At 41.0% G+C, this 21,173-nt stretch overlaps 1 protein-coding gene and 2 non-coding genes across 4 annotated transcripts in view; 1 reads left to right on the forward strand and 2 right to left on the reverse strand.

The window, feature by feature from the left end:
- The window catches only part of znf385c (zinc finger protein 385C), a 107,286-nt gene that overhangs the window by 14,300 nt on the left and 71,813 nt on the right, over window positions 1-21,173 (forward strand). For both annotated transcript variants that reach the window (XM_061846870.1, XM_061846871.1), the window contains exon 2: window positions 19,319-19,609. In XM_061846870.1, coding sequence (XP_061702854.1) covers window positions 19,321-19,609 — 289 coding nt within the window. In that variant the 5' untranslated portion in view covers window positions 19,319-19,320. The remainder of the gene's footprint in view (window positions 1-19,318; window positions 19,610-21,173) is intronic.
- Window positions 2,843-2,935, reverse strand: trnai-uau (transfer RNA isoleucine (anticodon UAU)). The gene is given in 2 exon segments: window positions 2,843-2,878; window positions 2,898-2,935. It is a non-coding gene; the product is annotated as a tRNA-Ile (tRNA).
- On the reverse strand, window positions 7,160-7,253 carry trnai-uau (transfer RNA isoleucine (anticodon UAU)). The gene is made up of 2 exons: window positions 7,216-7,253; window positions 7,160-7,195 (listed from the first exon to the last, which is right to left on the reverse strand). It is a non-coding gene; the product is annotated as a tRNA-Ile (tRNA).

Below are 21,173 nucleotides of genomic sequence, written 5' to 3' on the forward strand. Positions count from 1 at the left end.
AGCTAACATAAATTTGCAGAGGATTACCATGTCGTGATACTGGTAACCATGCTAATTCCATCCACTATAATAGTGATATTGATTTATATGTAGTCACAACATTAATAGCCTCAGTTGTTTTGCCTCAGTTGTTTTTACATCACCTCCTACTGTCCAGGAATGCATATCACAGAGTTTTATTTCTTTTTTTACAGGTCCATCTCCTGTAACATCCAACTTTTTTGTTTTGCCTAGTGTGCCGTGGTCATACGTACAGTATTGTCAGCAAGTGAAAGTCTGTCACTGTTGTCATGGCGATGATGTGTGGGCTCTTGATTGCTACCCACCAGCGAAAACGCGCACACAAACCACACGCGTAGAAATGCAGCAATAGCAAATTGGATGAGTCAAAAGAGGAGGAGGTTGATGTAGCTGCGGTGAATCACAACAGCGCGGCCTCACTTTTAAACAACACACTTTGGACACACAAATGACTCACTTGTGCTAACACACATCGTTTTTACTATTTTAATGCTCAAGCATTCCATGTCAACAAACACACGCGCTCCATTTGATCACATCCTCCTTACCCATCTTGTCTTCCATTAGAAGGGGAAATAAGGTGAACGAGGGAGTGATGGAGGACGAAGTGCAAGTTGATTGATTACACTTCAAAGATGGATGTTGCTGGGCTCATTACCATGTGGAAAACGACACTGCTCGTTTTGTTAAGCTTGTACACTATGATAAACATTGACGGGGTACCTGTTGATAAACATTAGGAGCAACTTTTCTGGAACTTCGACTGCATCATTGTTTATCCTGTGCAATTAGCTGCATCTATCCCAGTGGAATCAATTCCAGCTACGGGAGTTGAGAAGTGGATGTATTTTTGTGGCTCAAGTAATTATGCGAACACGTAAGAAAAACGCTCGATGAAATAACATCCATTTTTTTCCAGGTCGGGGAAGTGAAATTTTATTGGCCATTGACATATTCGAGGAACAGTGCCACAGTGTTTTAGAGAAAAGGGAACAGATTGATTTTTCATGATTTTGAAACGTGTAGGGAGCTTAAAATTAATTGTTAGGCTTTTTTTTTTTTACTTCCCATTTTGATCCATCTTTTACGCTTGGCTTACAGAAAAAAAAATGTAATGTGCATCGATCTTCACAGAAGAAAAATGCATGGTTTTTTTTTGTAAATGATGTTGAATTGAATGTTTTATCTTTGGAAAAAAATGCCCCATTTGTCAAAGCATGTATGGAGAAATGACAGTTTATAAATTAATATTTAAATTATTCAAAATCATAAAATGGGCCAACACACTGGACTGCACACTCAGTTGTACCGGTCAGGCAAGGGGACCTTGGCCAAATATTTGTGGCTTGGGAGCACATACCTCAGTCAAAAGTTTCCAACAGGGATAAATCACTGCTTTTTCAGTAAGCAAATAGCCACCATGTCTTTAGCAGTGTTTAGCACCATTAACTCTGTGACTGGCGTCCACCAGGTTCCTTTCTTCTCAGTGGGAAAACAACGTGGAAATGTTTGTGCTTCTGCGGTCAGTCACTTACCAACTATAAAACTCACAGGTCGCTTTCTGAAAAGAAGTCAAGACAGGGATAGGGAATCTTGCAAAGTTAGAAACATTGACTGTGCTTTGGTAAAGTCGCTCTTCTCTTTTCATTTTAGTGGCGCATGTCAGCTCTGAACACATAGATCAAGCAGAGTTGTACTACATATACAGCTCGTGCACGTGACGTCACCATTTTCACCGCACCATATTGCCGGTCAAACAGAACTGCTCGATATTGTGGGAGACATTGTACCGGAGGAGAATATTTACAATACCCGAGACCTGTTGTGCTGCTGGTTGTCACAACAGACGAGACAGATATTCAAAGAGGTCATTCTATGGAATACCAGCTAAAAAGACCAGAAAATATGGATGGATTTCGGCAAATAAACGTGATGGATGGTGCCCAACCAAAATACACACACGCCTGTGTAGCGATCACTTCATTTCAGGTAGGAATTACTCTTCACAATGTCAAATTACCAAGAAGTATTTATAATGCCAAGATGGCTCATTTGAGGACAATGCATAGAAAAAAAAAACTGGCGCAAAAGTTTAAGGAGGATAAGTGTGGCCGCAATCGCTTCCATGTACGTTCTGTTTAGACGACTCCGTCCTCTTTTTTTTTTTTTTCAATCATTGTTAATCAATGAGAGTTTGTGTAAAACCAGGGTTCATTTATTTAAATATTGGTATTTGTATTGAATACTAGCGGAAAAGATTAATGGATTCCGGCAAAGGTTAACGTGTCGCCGAACACACTTCGGCGTTCACGAGCCGTCAAAACTGTCACTGTGTGAGATTTATTCTTGATGAGAACAGATCCAGCAACGGAGTATTCATATGCGTCAAGACTTTTATACGCTTTCAAACTTTTCCGCGTAAATCTCGATGACTTACTCACCAGATCCATGTGTAGATTCAGTTGTCCAAGATAAGTGTAAGCGAATTAACAGTGCAATTTCTTATCGGCGAAAACATCGACTTCGGCATTGAATACGGGTCCTCTATGCTGAGTTTATCAAATTTTTTCCACGTACCTTCTTTTATTTTCACCTTCTAAATGTCTAACGGTATTGGACAAGACTCTGGGCGTCGTGCTATAAGACATATTTTCGTGTCGTCTCCAACCGACTTAGCATTGAATAATGCTTTGCTAGACCGGCAATATAGCGAGGTAAACAAAAGTCGTGTGATTTTATGACGTAAGTGCACAACCTCTAAAGTCCCCTCAGTCATGATAGGTTATTGGCTAATTGTAGCTCTATTGAATTAAATACAAGCTGTTTCAGGTGAGTCTCGAACTCACACCCTCAGCATCACTCCACAGTTACTGTCTTATAAGTACTGCGCGCTAACCAATTGCGCCACTGGAACTGTGGACATCAGCTTAACTTTTATGTTTCATGAGCGTGTCTTTTGTCAAATTAGTACTCGCGACTCAATGGGTGTGAGCAGCATGCATGCCAATGTAGTTCCAGCTTATTAAACAAGTCAACCTTTAAATTACAGCAGACCGGCCTGGCACGCATGGATGAAGCTAAAAAAACAAGAGCAAAAGGGAGGGGCGGTCACTGTCCCTCATGTCTCACATATTGACCTCATCTAGCGCCAGTTTTTCTCTTTTTTTTTCCTTTTTCTTTTTTACTTGATGTTAATGACAATTATCATAAGTGCGTGTGTCGGTGATGGCATTAAAAGAAGGGTAATGAAGCTAAATGAGGACGCCTGTTGCGCAGTTTTTTTGTTTCACTCACTGATTGCATTTGAAGTTGAGCTAATGATATTGAGCTGTTATACAAAATTAAACTTAATCTACTATTGATTCAGTTCTGACACTCGTGTAAAATGCTCAAGTGAATACGCAAGCTAATATTTCCTTGGTTGGTAGAACTTGGGGTTGATGCCTCCATTTTCTCATAATACGTATGCCACTCCTTATTAATGTGTGTGTGCATGTCAAACACAGTGGTGCCTTGAGATACAGGTGACACGACTTATGAGTTTTCCGAGATCTTGAGATGGCCAATGTGGGCAACCAGAATGAGCAGCAAACTATGCATTGCAAAGTAAGTCTGACAAAAACGGTTTAATTATTTTTAATTTAATGATATTATAAAGTATATTACAGAGTGCGTTTTTACTAAAAAAAAAAAAAACACACATGACCAAATCTTTTTTTTTTTTTTTAAAGAAAGAACAAATTGATAGCATTTAAATTCATTTCAATGGGGAAGGATGATTTGATTTTGAATTACCGGCGTGGTCACAGCTGCATACGTCGCATGCCCTCCAAATCCCAGCCTTATTGTGGCTTATTTGTCTTCTGACCTTTATTATTGTCTCAATCTCAGTCTGTGTGCAGGCCTGTTAGCTGAGGTCTTTTAACCCGCTTTGAACTGCAGCCCTAAGCCTCCGCTGTGAAGATGAAACACTAGCTTAGGGCCCAAGGCTGCGCCGTTATGTATAGATACAGTCATTTTGTGTAATAGCATCCTAAAAATACAGTGCCACTCATCAAGGAATGTCTTCTGTTTGTTGATTTGATCTGATTCTGTCAAATATTAATAATAACAAAAATCCTAGTGGTGCCTAATGTTTTATTTAATCTCCTTTGTGTGCGTTTGTACTGTGTAGTGTGCCGCTTTGTCAAAAAAATAGTAGAAGACACAAATTTCCCTAAAATAAGATACAATTCCTCGCAGATTTTCTGGGTATTGAAAGATCTGTCATGCCAAAGTGATGACATGCACCCGGGGTGCCCATCCCCCTCAACTGACTGGCATGTTAATCACGCATGGAAAATGCTCTGAATTACACGCTAAGCCCGTACTTTGCAATAATCCACCGCCCTTCGCTCATTGACTAGATAAATATCTATTTAACCCTTGCTATATCTCGGTGTCTCATCTTTTTTTTCCCTTGATTGACAGCACACAGATTTACTCACAATACATCTCAAGGTCGGTTTACCAAAGGGTTTTTTTTTTCTCACATAGTGTGCCCCCAGGTACTCATCGACCCCCTCCTGTGCTATCTGGTGGAAGTAACATTATAACACTGTAAACATGTTAACTGATGCTAAACGATCTGCTTACACACACTGATTATTCTATTAATTTCTGAAGCAAACACATTTCAATGACAGCGTAAGGAAACTAAATTGCTCCGGGTGAGGCTTTAGTGCTCAATTTCAGCATTTCTCAGAAGGTTTATTGTTATTGTAAGTACTGCATGCTAAGCAGTTAGACTACTGTAATTGACCCCTCCGTACAGGGCACTTAACCACGCCTCCTGAAGTGACGTCACGCCACGTGCGCTCACGTAAGACAAACAGTAAAAATGGCAAATACAATACAATACATTCTGAACTGAGACAGACTCTATGCTTCTGATTTCATTCAAATCAACGATATATTATAGATTCTAAATACAATACATTCTTAACTGAGAGAGACGCCATGCTTCTGATTTCATTCAATCATTCACACGTAGCAATGTTATGCTAGCACAGAATGTCTCATTCATTTATACGAGACGTGTATTAAAAATCAAATTTAGGGCATATCTTCGTGCAAACACAGTCTGGTTAAGCTTCGGCCGCGAGCCAGCAAGAAATCAATACGTTTGTGCAGTCCGATCATCGCTAAATATCGCTCAACAAAGAATAAGTGTGGCAATCGTTCGCACGTAGCAATGTTATGCTAGCGAAGAACTTCGAATTCATTTATACGAGACATCTATTGAAAATCAAATATAGGGCATACCTTCGTGCAAACATATGTGTTCCGGTTGATATTAGATGGATTTAGTTGATGATGCGGTCTTCCACAAAGTTTGATCCATCGAAGGCATTTTTCGTACTGGGTCTTCGGTTTTGGAAACGGTACGAATCGAACTCCACCAACTAGCCTTTCAGGATACCTGTCGTCACTATTACAAAGTCCGTGACTACACCTCTTAACCATATTTTTTGTTAAATAACCCAAATATACGAGAAAACGCTAACTAAACCTATACTGGACCATTCAATGTTGTCAGATCTCTGGCCTCTGATTGGTCAGTGACGCGGATTGTGCAATATCCACGGAGGGGTCAATTCCCGGCCTACAGAGCGCACCTGGTTGCAAGCCTCACCGAGTACATTTGTAAGGGAAATATTATTTTGTACATACATAGGCCACAGCTGTGTAAAAGCCGCAAGTGTCCACATTGAAACCCACATTGAAACATGACATATTTACAAAGAAAGACAGTACACAGTAAGAGTTTAACGCTAGCGTCACGCTAAAATTAGCACTAACGCTACCGCCGCGCTAATGCTAACGCCGCACTAATGGTAGTGCTAACGCTAACAGGGCTGGTTTAAAATAAAACTTACCGGTGAATATCACTGAGACACAGCAGTAACACGCTAGCACAGCGCTAACACAAGCGCAGCGCTAACAGGCACAGTAAAAGTCACTTCCTCGAACATATATTCGGATTCCGTTCTCATTCTTACTCATTCAGCTCGAGTGCCCCATTGCGGCCATTAGAAAAAATGCACATATTAGCCGCATCACCGCAGAAACCGCAGGGTTGAAAGCATGTGAAAAAAGTCACGGGTTGTAGGACGGAAATTATGGTACTAGACGTGATGCAAAGTTCTCAGTGTATTCATCAGAGGTCCAAGATTCTACCCATCATGTAGCAATAATTAAGTTTGAATCAGGGACAATCAAGTTTGAGGTTGCTCATCATATCACAAATTTACACATTTAACATTATAATATGGTTATGTATTGTGTACCAGACAGTTTATTGATGAAGTATGTAGCTGTAGACTAACATCAGTTCAGGTTATAGTGAGCCACAGAACTGACAAACTCATCCACTGCCAACGTGCCCTTTTAGAGCATTTCGACTGATCTTTTAAGACCCACAGAATATTTTTCTGTGATGTTAGCAGCATTGACCATAGCATAGCATCTCCTTTTGCATGATTCTGACCATGTCCAAGGATGCCGGAATTATTAGTTCCTTTGCTCTAATGTGAGTTTTTTTTTTTGTAGCTTGCGATGTGGTGAGAATCTGTATGACGCTAACATCTTGCCATTATGACGATGCCGCGCTAGCAAAATGACAGGCTAGCTGGCGAATGGCGATACACAAGTTTAAGCTGAACAAAGTCCAAAATCTGAGTGACGTAATTGGGGTGTGAGTCTTCGAGGTGTTGTCTTAATTTGTTTGGTTTTATATTGTCTGCGGCCAGAGTTTTTAGGTTTAAACTCACTTATAGCTTTCATCATTTCCTACCATCCTCACAGTAAACCGACTATGTTGGCTTTCTCGTATATCCTAGTATTTCTAGCCATAAGCATCTCTTTTTTCTTTTCACTCCTGTCAGAGAAATACTCCATGCTCTCCTCCTCCATCACTGTCAGCTCTATACATTCACAAAGGTCTCTTCTACTTCTTCTACAGAGATGGACAGGCAGCCGTTGATCATTTTGAGCACAGTTGCCATCTAGTGACAGGAGTCTTGTTTCTCATTTAAGACAAATTCTCAAAATACCACCCGCTATTTGAAAAGTACTGTTTAACAGCTGAAAACAGAACTGCTCCAGGTGAGGTTTGAACTCACAACCTCGGCATCACTCTGCAGGTTACTGTCTTATAAGTACCACGCGCTAACCGATTGCGCCACTGGAGCACAGGAGTCACTTTAACCGTTTGGGTAGTAGTTGATGACTTCCATCTGGTCTGCAGCAGAGCCAATTAGAAGTGCTCATCATGCATCAAAAGAATTATTTCCATCTGTTTTTGTTCTGCCGTCGACTCTCCCTGTCACGGATCGGTCAAAGTCACCGCTGCTTGTAGATGACGCTATTTGACGTGCGGGAAACCGAACACGCAAGCTACCTCTGCCGTTGTTATCGAGTGTTGTATAAAATCGGTCGTAATGGCAGTTCCCCTACCCGGGATGATCATTGAGTGAGATGATGGGTAATAGGATAATAATGGCGGGGGCTGAGTGAAGATTTTTGTATTGTATTGCGTTGGACGGGGAAAACAGGTTACGTCTTTCTACGCCATTTGCTGTCCTACTCGGCTAACATTTTCTTTGCCATCTCATTCGTCATCGCCCGTTTTAGCGATGACTGAACTGCCGTGATCGTAGTGATTTGTTTGGAATAAAAGATTCACGATGGGCAATTATTTCACTTCTGTTTGGAAGGCACAGGTGTGTATTTTGTATTTCTTTTCCCATGTAAATTTGACAAGATAAAGTTGTTCCAGTAAAGGATCGAAACCACAACATCTGCAAATTTACCGTCGTATAAGTGCCGCATGGTAACCAGTTGCGTAAATGGAACTGTTGCTATTATTTCTTTATTCCAAATTCCAATTGCCAAATCCATGATTATCATCTCTTTCGTATCTATGTTGAGGAATGACACTTGAGACCCACTGTACATCGGAATGGGTCTAAGTATAGTCCCGACATGATGCCCGATGATGCTCATTTTTCACGGCTAAGGCCACGTAGAGTATCTGTGACACTATTCTAGGAGTGGGCCACAACAACGACAACAGCGCGAGCTGCTCATTGTGTAACACACTGACCCAACGAAATGTTCATCTTATGTTTGACTGCCAGTTCGAAGACGCTAACATTAAGATAGAGACAGTCAACCATCCAACACGTAGTCATCACTGAGAGAACCCACAATTTCAAAAACTACTCAATCCATCCATTCACTTTCCAAGCCGCTTATTCTCACAAGGGTCAAGGGAGTGCTGGAGCCTATCCCCGACAACCTCAGGTGAAAGGTGGACTACACCCTGAACTGGTCGCCAGTCAAAGGGCACATATTTACACTGTCACTGAGTTGGAACCAAACCTCCTGTATGGCAACCAAAATATGACCCTTATGAAGAATATAGAAAATGAGTGAGATCAAACTTTTTTCCGATAGTCTAATTCCGATTTCTTTTTCTCTTTATGCCACCAGGCGACATACCCAATTTTTTTCTGAAAATAATTGAACATCTTTTTGGAAAATAAATAAATAAATACATAATGATAATTTAAAAAAAAAAAAGAAAATTTGGGCGGCACGGTGGTTCAGCTGGTAAGCATTGGCCTCACAGTTTTGAGGTCCTGGGTTCAATCCCGGACCCGCCTGTATGGAATTTGCATGTTCACATCACATATTACATATTTAAGAGAGGATTTGGAGGTTTCCAAATGCCGTGCCTGCGTGGGTTTTCTCCGGGCACTCCGGTTTCCTCCCACATCACAAAAACATGCAACATTAATTGGACACTTTAAATTGCCCCTAGGTGTGATTGTGAGTGTGGCTGTTTGTCTCGATGTGCCCTGTGATTGGCTGGCGACCAGTTCAAGGTTTACTCCTCCTTCTGCCTGTTGACAGCTTGAATAGGCTCCAGCACTCCTTGTGACCCCTGTGAGGATAAACGGCTAAGAAATTGGATGGATGTATGAAAAAAAATGTCATTGCACACATACTAACTCGCTGCAATTGTCAAGGAAAAAGCAGATTGGCAACGCCGTTGTCGCTATATTATCACGATACAAAGAGAAAAAAACTGGCGAGGAATAACTGAACTCCGTTACAACTTCATTTTGGTGGTTGTAAAGGAAACAAAACACAATCAACAAAATCCACACGCATGCACGTGCACACACACACACACGCACTGCACACGTGGGATCCTCTCATACCCTTGTGTGCATTAATAGTGTGCTACATAATTAGCCTAGTTTAACTCTGCTAATGGGTTTATTCTCCAGCTCTTCGGGGTGCTGACAGAAAATGGGAAGTTGGGCCAGCGTTTGTTGCGAGCGCTGTGACACACGCGCACACGCGAATAGGCGCACTCCCACACACAGATATGCGCGCACGTGGAAGTACAAGTCACACTTGAACTGGTGTTGAGTCTGCGCACGTGAAAGCGAGTGCAGGTTGTGATGTTTTTCTAACAGGTTTTGAGCAGGGCGTCAGGTGTGTGGGTGCGTGCGCATGTGTGTGTGTGGGTAACTGCAGTCCATCCATTTCTGAGCAACTCATGGTGAGTAGTGAGATGCCGCTCGTGACCCAGATACCGCACATCTGCAAGCGGAGTTATGACATTATGCATGTGTGATTTATGACTATTCATCACATTTTACCATAAAATTTCTTTTTGGCCTTATTCATTTCTACCCTCCGCTTCCTCCTTCAGGCTCACCAGAGTGCAGGTCTGCTCGGATTGCAAAATCGATGCCATGGAGGGAGGCTTACACGAGCTTCCACCTTATTTGAATACCGTAATTTCCGGCCTGCAGAGCGCACCTGGTTACAAGCCTCACCGAGTACAATTGTAAAGGAAATACCATTTGGTACATACATACGCCGCTGCTGTGTAAAAGCCGTAAGTGGCCAGATTGAAACCCACATTGAAACACGAGGTATTTACAAAGAAAGACGGTAGACAGAAAGAGTTTAACACTAGCGCAGCGCTAACGCTAGTGTTAATGCTTGCGCCACGCTAAAGCTAGGGCTAACACTAGTGCTAACAGGGGCAGTTGACATGAAACTTACTGGTAAATATCACTGACACATGCCAGTAACATTGCAGCAACACGCTAGCACAGCGCTAATGCTAGCGCAGCATTAACAGGGCTGGTAAAAGTCACTTCCTCGGCACATATATTCCACTGGTCTCATTCTTACCTTTTCCGCTCGACTGCCCCCTTGCAGCCGTTAGAAAAAATGCACAAATTAGCCGCATCACCGCACAAACCGCAGGGTTGAAAGCGTGTGAAAAGAGTCACGGCTTGTAGGCCGGAAATTACGGTAGTTTTGTCACATTTATAGTGAAATTGTCATATCAGCAATATAAGTTTTTTTTGTGTGTGTTTTTAATATATATACACACGCACACACACAAAGGGAGCCTATCCCAGCTGTCTTGGGAATAGGTTATATGTATATATAGGATATGTGTGTGGGTGTGTATACATATCAGATGTGTATACACACAGAAACAAAGTAAGTATTTGTTTTGGTAAAACAAAAACAATATGAAATTCTTAATCTAACACTTTTGTAGGCACCTGAGCTTGCAGACAGTTGTAGTCCTGTACAAATGTAATGTACAGTATTGTCTTAATGTAAGAGAATGTTCAGCGATGCCCCCCCTGTGCTAATTATTTTATTATCTGTCTCTTGTTTGTGGAGTAACTTGGCAACATGAATAACAAGTGTTGGCACTGGGAATGACGGATGCGCTAACAGATTATAGCAAAGGGCAACTTGCATGCCAACATGGACACTCTCGCTAATCCCGGGATAATAATACTTTGACGACCCCCCTTCCCTCGGCCCCCCTCCTCATCTAGTGGAATTACACCTGTACTGAATGTTGAAGCAACGTTTCGGGATCCCTTTTATTGGGACAGTAATACCATTGAGAATCCTTGTTGCCAATAAAATGGAGTTTTACTGTGTCAGCACGCATCAAGCAGCCGTGGTAAAGTAGTTTAATGTGTGATTGGTAACCTAAGGGTCCCAAGTTAGATTTTTAAGGCTTGAGCAAGGCACCTACCTCCAGAAACAAGCTTCCGGGTATTGGACATCCATCCACTGATTCATTGCGTTGCTCATGCTCGTTTCAGATGAGCATGGTGATTGCGCAGTCATTTCGTCACTGTACAGAGTTTTAAATGAAGATGTAAAATGACTTTTTGTACAGTTTGGGATATGCTCCAGCACAGCTGTGACCCGATTGAGGATAAGTGAGAGAGAGAATGGATCGACAAAACCAAAACCATGTATTTTTCCAAAAAACTGAATACAATTTTGAGTATCAAACATGGCTTTTTGTCAACCTTAGAGACAATTTGGAGACAATGACATCAATTCTAAAGAGTCTTCTTTTCGCCACTGAATGTCTCCTGATACTTCATCTGCCATCGCTTTTCGTGTTTGTGTCTTTTGTCAGACAGTTATGATGTTTCATTTTGACATAATGGCCTGACGTCTGATTGTCCATACTGCAGTCTTCTCAGCAGGGATGAGAATTTTCCCCGGATTCGAATTTTTTCAGCTGAAATTGTCATTTTTGTGAAACGTGTAAATCCGTTGAGAAAATTTGGGGGGTTTAGGGTACGGCTTGACGTGGGGCAAGGAGCACATCCAAACCAGGAAACACAAAGATAAATTGGACGTAAATTTCTCAAGTATTATATAATTGACAACTGTAATATGATTAGGCATATCTGTAGCACTGGCCCTGTAAATCAGACATTTTATCGCTCACATTTATATTTACTTGTGTACTTATTTCTGAAGTATAAGTGCAGTAGCCTGTTTGATATAAATTTTACTCAGTCTACATTTTTATGTCTGAAATTTGGCAAAATTATTTTGGTTGTTTGGACTCATATTTTAAGTTTTCAAAATATTATGATTGCCCTGTATGTAGTGTTCGAAGTAACCAGAGGTCACCATTTAACAGCGTGTTTTATAAAAAAAATTGTGCCCAAAAGCGGGGCTGACGCCCCCCCGAGGTAGACATTTTCAGTGTTTTTCCAAATTGGTCATTCTCATCCCTGCATCAGGTACATATCCGATTTATAGCCACATAAAAAAGTGGCCTGGTTCGGATTTTTAAAAAACACATTGACATTAAAAAAAATCAGGCTCATCACTCTTGAGCAAAAAAAAAAAAAAATCACAATTGACCTTCAGTATGACCACAGCCTTGTTTTACTTACACACCGGATGCGTTTTGGCCATTTCCTGCGCCGTGATGGCATCGAAAGTTTCGCGTGGTGTAAATGATCCGCTGGGAAAAGCTGAACTTGTCCCGGAAGTAATGTTGTTGGCGCCTCGCCCCTCGCCAAGCTTACCGAGCTGATGAAGCGCGTGCACTTTCAATGCGTCCAAATGTGTCACGTGATCAAACTCAAGCGAAAGGCACGTGGCAAAGTGATCTTTTGCATTCGGTGGCTGCGATGCATTAGACTTGACTGACACGTATACAAATTGTGCCTCACTTCAACAAAAAAATCTGTACATCCACTCTCAAGCCGATGTGAAGTCGGTCGTTTTCGTACAATGTTAACGAATCTCTTCAGGCTTCCCGATTTGCGAGAATCTCGACAACAAAGACGCTGATGTCTCCGAGTCAACGCGGCTTGTTTGAGTTATTGACCTGCAACCAACTCCAAACATCATGTTGTCGCTTCACTGCAGAAAGGCTAAATGGCTTTGAGCATGTTTAGAGAAACAGGCTGTAAAATAAGAGTTAATGGTTGGCTCGTGCTTGTCACTCCGCATTACCGCGACTGCACCTCAGGCTTCTCCGTGTTGACGCCACCGGTAGCAGAAGTCCTTCACGCCGCGTCTGGAAGGGAATACTGCAAGCGTACTCCAAAAAAAACCCCACTAGCGTGACATTGAAAACCCCCGTCCTCCCGGCGAGCTCCTCGCCAGGGATGAATAATAATTGGATGCAAAGGATCTTTTAGTCACAAAAGTTGTGTGGACAAGACCGGTTGTGTCAGGTGCTTGCACAATCAGCCTAAGAATGGGCACAAAGAATAGAAAATAAACCTCAATGCGTGGCAAACTTGGGGGTTTGCTCCAGTCTAAATATATTCAGTCTTGAACGGAACCCCTCCCTGTATATCTGTGGTTATTCCTCATGGGCCAGTTTCCCAGTAAGACTTTGTGGTTTCATGTGAACATGCTCTGTGTTCCTGCTAACTTTAGCCGAAGGCAAGAATGTTTGACGAGTGAGAGAACTGGATGGCTTCTTTTTTCTTTATTATTTTTGTGTAAAATGAATCAGGGGCAAATTGGAAGGAGGGGCTCGGTGGTGGTACGCCAATTATAAAAGTAAGGCCCGCTTTACGAGGCACGCTGGAGGGTGGGGTCATAATAGTAACTCTTAATTGAGTAGTTTCCAACTATTTGTCAAGTGCACTTTCTACATTGAAGCCAGCCAATGTTTAAAAAGAAAACATTTCAATTGGCACGCAATAACTCACACTTCACTCATCGAGGACAATTGTGTCACATTTTGTGAAATCTTTAAATTTGACTTTAAGAAGAAAAAGTAAACTCAAGTCTGTTATTTTAGATAATAGATATACTGTAGGTCAGGGGTGTCAAACTCATTTTTGTCATATAGCAGTTATGGTTTCCCTCAGAGCGTCATTATAACTGCAGTCATAAGAAACTCCAAAACATGTTCAGTAGAATAAAGACAAATTTTTTCCCTATGAACAAATTAATTCATTTCAGATTGTTGGAAACAACTGAAAATGGTCATTGATGTTAACAAGAACACATTTTCATTGTTGAAGGCCGTAAATTGTCTTTGATGTTACAAAATGTTGTCTTTGACGGTTACAAAAGCCTGTGGTAAGTTTTCAAATAGATTTATTTATTAGTTATGGTCGTTGATGACTATGGCCCACCACCCACTCTGCGAAGCGATTTTGTATTCAAATTACAGCTGAAAGTCTGCAGTTAAAGCACATCTCAGTCATCCATCCATCTATTTTCTTTGCTGCTTATCCTCACAAGGGTCGTGGGGAGTGCTGGAGCCTATCCCAGTTGTCAATGGCAGGAGGCGGTTTACACCTTGAAGTGGTTGCTAGCCAATCGCAGGGCACATCGAGACAAACAGCCGCACTCGCATTAACACCGAGGGGCAATTTAGAGTTTCCAATTAATGTTGCATGTTTTTGGGATGTGGGAGGAAAACAGAGTGCCCGGAGAAAACCTACGCAGGCACGGGGAGAACATGCAAACTCCACACAGGTGGGTCCGGGATTTGAAACAAAGTCCTCATAACTGTGAGGGGAACGCTTTCCAGCTGTTAAAGTGTTCCTCAGGGTGCCCTGCAAGGTCCATTATAGTTTTTTTTTTTTTTCCTCTTATTCTTGGCCAGAATTTCAGTTTCAGTTTCAATTTCAGCTTTACCAGCTGCTCCACCGTGCCGCCACATCTTAATCATTTCATTTCAAATCTATGGTGGTGGTGTTTAAAGCCCAAAAATGGGAACTGTGGCCATGTTCCAATATTTATTGACTTGACTGTATATAGTAAAGTGCATTGAATTATAATTCTATATATAGTATTTATATTGTTGTGGTATACTTGTATAACAGTAAAGCACTTTAAGATATGATTTAGAAGGACACAGACATCGAAATAAGAGTACAGAACGTTGTGGCAGATAAAGAATGTAAAGCGAGATGCATGCACTTTTTTGGTTTTTATGTTTTGCTACTGCTTATTTTGTTTTAACACATGTGTGGCAGTTAACATCGTTAAAATGTGACTTTTAGGGATACATGCAAGTAGGAGTTAAGAACATTCTCGAGTTGAGCCCATCCAATTAAAGAGTCGTTGATCATGTGTTCGGATTGGAGTGATTTAGGGGGGACCATTTTCAAAGTGGGCGTCGTAAATGGGTCGGAGTGCCGTTCAAGGTGGGCTTGTGTTTACAGCTGGTCGGAGGATCGGGCGGAAGTTCGGGTGTATTTTCGGATGTGGTCGCCGCAGACGCTGTATCGTAAATGTTTTCTTTTTTATTGCTTGGCTTTGCTGAGTCATTGACAGCCGCCACTTTGGCCATCCTGCAGGCGAGCGTCAAAAGATTTAGAGGAACAGTAAAAATACTGCCAGAATAATGGCAAACACTGTTTGTACATGAATGGGGTAAGGGTCACACTGAAAAGAATAATGAAGATGTACTTTCCAAGTATAAAGGTCCATTTTTTCTTTCTATAGTGTAACTATAAAAGAAAATCATAGCCACATAGTAAGCACAAAATACCATAATTTCTCAAAAATAATGCAGAAATTTTTCCAAAAATATTTTCAAAAAGTTAATAGAGCGCATTATATTTAAGTATGGATGAAAAATAAAAAATTCAATTACATTGTATATTTGTATACAGGTACATAGAGTGTACTTCTGAGCTATGGCGTCAGGTGGGTGAAAGGCTGCGCTGCGGAACCAAAACTCTTGGGATTCAAAAAACGTTTCCCCACAAACGCCATGGATGGCACAGAGGAAAAAAAAATCGGATCAGTGTTCATGAGTTCAGGAGGCACCTGAACTGGACCAAGTCACCAAAAGTAGCTACGATGGATATTTTTCAGATCGGAGATGAGCCAGATGTTGCTTTTGAAGTCTTGGCCAAGGATGTGTAATGTAGAGGATAAGCTGCACTGTGCACAAACGTTTTATGCTCAAATATTTAATGCAAAAAATGCTTACGTCAAACAGTGTTAAATATTTATTTAAGACTGTAATATGTGTTAGCAACAGTATTAATAAAATGTTATGCCGTCATTGAGCATTTATTTTAGTTGGTTGAGGGATTCTGTTCTGACAATTACAGGGACCAGGACAACCTGTCCTGGGCCTCTCCCGAGATTATATTACGGCTACAGCAGCACGTGCACAATGATTATTATTAATGATTGTTATCCGGACAGTTTTTTGAAAAACCACACAAGTACAAACCTAACAAAATATAGATACAGATAATTCCCAATATTTTGAGTATTTGTGTAGCAGCAAATTGGTGGTGCGCATTGTATATTGGTAGAAGGGTTTTCCTGATTTTTATGGGTCAACGTTGCGGGTGCGCATTATACTTAAGGACACATTATACTCGAGACATTACGGTAAATGCTAGATTGTAGATTTTTATACAGTACGTTAATAGAATGTTTTACGCTGCATATTTTATTCTTTAGATTGATGAAGGCTTTTCCGCCCAACCACCACTGTAATTCCGGGGCATCTGGACGAGTGGCCCCGTCGGGCGTATGCGTAGGTTTGCGGCATCGAAGACCACAGAGATGTTGTTATACGATGCCAGGGTGCGACTTTGCACAAAACATCTGACGGGGCCTCTTGTGTGCTCCCACATTGGCAACGTGAATCGCGGCTTTTCATGGCCGCCGCCTGCCGTGATGTCTTTTTCAGGGCACGTGTGTGTTTGTGTGTCTTGGTGTGTGTGTGTGAGTGGTATTGTGGTATTTTTGTAAATAACTCAGAAATGCAGAAGCGGGTTTTATTTCAGGGACTTTTTTTTCCCCCTTCGCCAGGCCAACCTTTCTCATTTATTTATTTGTAGTGACAGTAGCTGCATATGAAACAAACATCTCAGTTTTTTCCCCCCTCCCTGGCTCGTCTTCCTCTCAGGCCAGACAAATTCCTGCTGGGGCTGACGTTTAAATTTTTTTCCCCACCAAAAACATGTCTTAAGTATAGCAATAAATATGTTATTATTTTTCAGAACCGAAATGCATTTTTTCAAGAAAAAAAATACATCATACTATATTAATATGTGCTTTTTGAGACAAAAAAGTAAAAAAAAGCCATAGTTTACTGGAATGCGCTTATTTTTGAAAAAGCGATCACAATATCATGAGTAATTTACTCGTAAATTTCCCAGTAGATTTTCAGATTATTAGAGGGAAAACGATGCATTGAAATGACAATAAAGTCATATTTTTCAAGACGAGAAAAAAAATTTCAAGGCAAAAAGTCTTTTTTGTAGATAATTTTTTTTCAAAATGAAAAGTAATAATAATATTCCAACACATATTTTTGAAATAGTGTGAATAAAGAACATTTTTTTTCCAAAAAAGATTCCATTTATTTCAAGGAAGACTGTTGTTCTATTTTTCCATGTAAAAGTAGTATTTTTCAAAAGAAATATTCATGCTATTACATCAATAAAGTCAGATTTTGTGAGAGCAAAAACATCTTTAAAGATAATATTATTATTTATCAGAACAATGTTTTTTTGGGGGGACAAAAGACCATACTATGAGAATAAACTCATGTTTTTTTAACCTAAAAAATAGATTTTCATAATGATGAAAACTTGAACTATTGCAATAATTTTTTTTTCAGTAAAAGTTCTTACCATTACAAGAAATAATATTTTTTGGGGAGAAAAGTGGCTGAATACAAAATAAAGAAGTAATTTTTTATTATTCTTTGTTAGGAAAAATGTGTAATATTACGAAGACAGTTGTTTTTCATTATGAAAAGTAGTATTTTTAAAGGAATAATGTCAGGCTTTAATTTGAACTATGTCAGATGATTGTGTTCAGATAAAATGGAAAAATATTTCAAAATTAAAAAGTCATTATTATGACAAATAAACCATCTTATCAATTCAAGTTAATCACATTCTTACGAGATAAAAAGTCACACCTATGACATTTTTTAGATAAAAAGTAGTACTATAATGACAATAAAATATAATTTTGTAGAACAGATTTCAGAACATTGTTTTTCAAGTTGAAATAATAAAAAAAAAACAACGTTTTATCCCAGAAAAAAATGGGACTCTTCTCATAAAATTGCAACTTTGTTTTTCTTCTCAGTGTGTGCCCCTTAACCGACCTTTTTGTAAACAATGCACATTTACAGTAAACTATATTTCCCATGTCGCAATGTAATTTTTTGCCCATTCACCATTTAATCAATGTCAAAGTCAATCAGAGGTTGACCTTTCGCCCCTCGTCCCAATACTGGTATGTATTGTGCTGTATTTTTTCTCAAGGGACAAAGAGAGGTCCCATGAGACCAGACCTCACTGAATCACACTGAAGCGCTCTGTCTCCCCCCTGTGGTGCATTTCAACTCCATGTGGTCCGTCATGTTTGTTTTGCTTGTTGTGCGTTTGCTGCTGCTGCCTTGTCGGGGATGAGCAGGCACCAGCTTGGGGAATCAGAGCGATTTCAGCTCACATCTCAGCTTCTCACACAGGGATTCAGCATCATGTGTCGAAACATGATATCGCCTGGTGTGTTTTCATTTCAAACGAGTCAATCCACTTGAGGCTCCAATATTCCTATACTATATTAATGATGTTTTTTTAGTCATTTTAATGTTTTATTATTGGATTGGTTTATAATGCAGTGTGTAATTATTGCTTCATGCTTTAAATGAGTCGCCGCCCCATCTGGAGGTAAAACAAATTTAAAGCCCATATAATTCATTATGGCGGCACAGTGGATCGGCTGGTAAAGCGTTGGCCTCACAGTTCTGAGTTCAATCCCAGCCCCGCTTGTGTGGAGTTTGCATGTTCTCCCCGAGGCTGTGTGGGTTTTCTCAGGGCACTCCGGTTTCCTCCCACGTCCCAAAAACATGCAACATCAATTGGACACTCTAAATTGCCCCCAGGTGTGAGTGTGACTATTTGTCTGTATGTGCCCTGCGATTGGCTGGCAACCAGTTTAGGGTGTAATCCGCCTCCTGCCCGTTGGCAACTGGGATAGGCTCCAGGACTCCCTGCGACCCTAGTGAGGATAAGCGGCAAAGAAAATGGATGGATGGATGGATATAATTCATTATTTTGTGCAGAGGTCATAATCTTTTGGATAAAATGCACGTCATCATAGTGATCATATTACGCTGAAATTAAGATGAAATTCAAAGAATAAAAAAATAATACATCTATCTCATAAGATTCTGACTTTTTTCTCCCCAATAGTTAGTAATAGTTTTAAAGTTGACATGACAAAGAAAATATACAGCTATATAGTCTTTAAAAAAATACAACGGTTGTAAGATTACAACTATTGGGTCAGAAATAATTTCTGTAGCAGGGAACACTTACAGAAAAAAGTAAAATGTGTCCGTACAATATTGCTTCATGCTTTGAATGAACAAGGAATGGGAAAAACAAAGAAAATGTTTTGTGCCCTTTTCGCTTAGCTATGAAGCATCCCTTCAGTCAATCAGCCCCGCCGAGCTCTGAGCCGGACCGGTCCGACGTTATCGCAGACGGCGTGGACTGCGGCCAGGCGGGGGTGGCGGACAGGCGGCCTCCTTCGGGGGGCGCTCACAGGCCTAAGAGGGACCGCAAACACCGTAGCTACACCATGTGCGACATTTGCAACATCCAGCTCAACTCGGCGGCGCAGGCGCAGATCCACTACAACGGCAAGTCGCACCAGAAGAGGCTCAAGCAGAACAGTCACGCGGGCAAGGCGGCGAACAACAAAGGTGGGCTGTCCTGGTCGGGGGGGCGTCATCCACCGCACGTTTCTTTGCAACGTGGGGCGATATCTGATTTTTAAAGCTGAATGTTGAATAGCTCGCTCGAATTACTCGCCCAACAGAGATGAAATTGGATCATATTTGCCGTAGGCACACACACTCGTTGCGCGAGTGAGCAAGAAGCTCATTAAGTGAAGCCAAGTTTGATGGTTGTGTTCCTACATTGTGAATATTTTTAATGGAGGTAAAAAAAAAATTGTAGAAATAACAGAAATTGGCTTGTCGGCACCCACAGGGGTGTTTTGACAATTTTACTTATCACCGTGAAATTTGTCAGAGAGAGAATAAGTGGCTTGGAAAATGAATGGATGTTTGTAATGAGTAGATCCACTAAAACTCTCAAGTTGGCATGCGCAAAAAGAGGAAATCAGCCATTTTGGTCAGAAATGCTCATTTTAGGATCAGTTTGGCCTTTTTTTTCTTTTTTCAAAGACAAACTTGAGATTCAAGAGTCAAAGAGTTTTTTTCCCCCCGATGGTTACCAAATTTTAACCACATAAAGTATACCAGACAGCTGGATGATAATAAACTTTGTGTGTGGGCGGAGCATGCGGGTAACATTTTGGTCACTCGCCATTGGTTCAAAGTGCACTTCAGACTTTGTGGAAAATTCATCTTTTGAACCATGTTTCACTTAGCAGCATGAAATTCAGTATGCATTTCTCGCATGAGTAATTCCACAAAAGAAGTCTCATAAGCCCATGCCTTAAAACACCGGAGTCCTCCATTTTGGTTGGAAGCAGCCATTTTAGGGTCAATTAGGTCATTTCCACGGGACTCTCAAACACAAACTCGACCAAAAGATTCTATACGACTGTTTGCAAATTAGAACCACATATACAAGATAGATTAGCGACTCTAAAACGCCAGATATTTTTGAATTTTTGTCATTTGTGTGTGGGCGGACTACATTAGCCACGTCAAAGGCATTCTTTTGTCTTGCGGTGTTTATTGTTAAAACAGAGGATTGACGCGGAGTTGTCTGGTCCGGCCGTACCGTCGGCGGCAGTAGTGCTGCAGGTGATGTAAATATGCACGTGGTGCAATGTAGTCGTGCCGAACTGATGCTGTGTGCAGATTCTCTCTGACACGCAGTCACAATCGCGCAGCCTTATCTCCACTCACCTTCTGCTGACTCCCTCAGGCTGCACGCCGCCCTGCTGTGTCCTCAGCTCCTCTGCCCCTCTGCTTATGTGTGTGTGTCTCCTTTAGATATTTTTAGAATCTTAACATCCTCTGTGGAAGTAGTTAGTAAATAAGTGTTTGTGTCAGCCCACGCACTTGCAGATGTGTTTATACATTCATAAATTCCACCCCTCCCCCCCAAAAAATGCTTTCAAATGTGTGTTTCTTAGAGTACGTCAGTGTGTGTTGTCCTCCCGGTCTGCCTCACTGAGCTGACAGTAGGTCTGGGCTCTTTGTTTTTTTTTTTTTTTTACCCCCCTTCCTCCTTCTGGCGTTGATGCTGGACATGTGCGAAACCAAAACCCACTAAAACGTGCACAGCAAA

Source organism: Syngnathoides biaculeatus, chromosome 16, assembly GCF_019802595.1.
Source record: "Syngnathoides biaculeatus isolate LvHL_M chromosome 16, ASM1980259v1, whole genome shotgun sequence".
Lineage (NCBI taxonomy): Eukaryota > Metazoa > Chordata > Actinopteri > Syngnathiformes > Syngnathidae > Syngnathoides > Syngnathoides biaculeatus.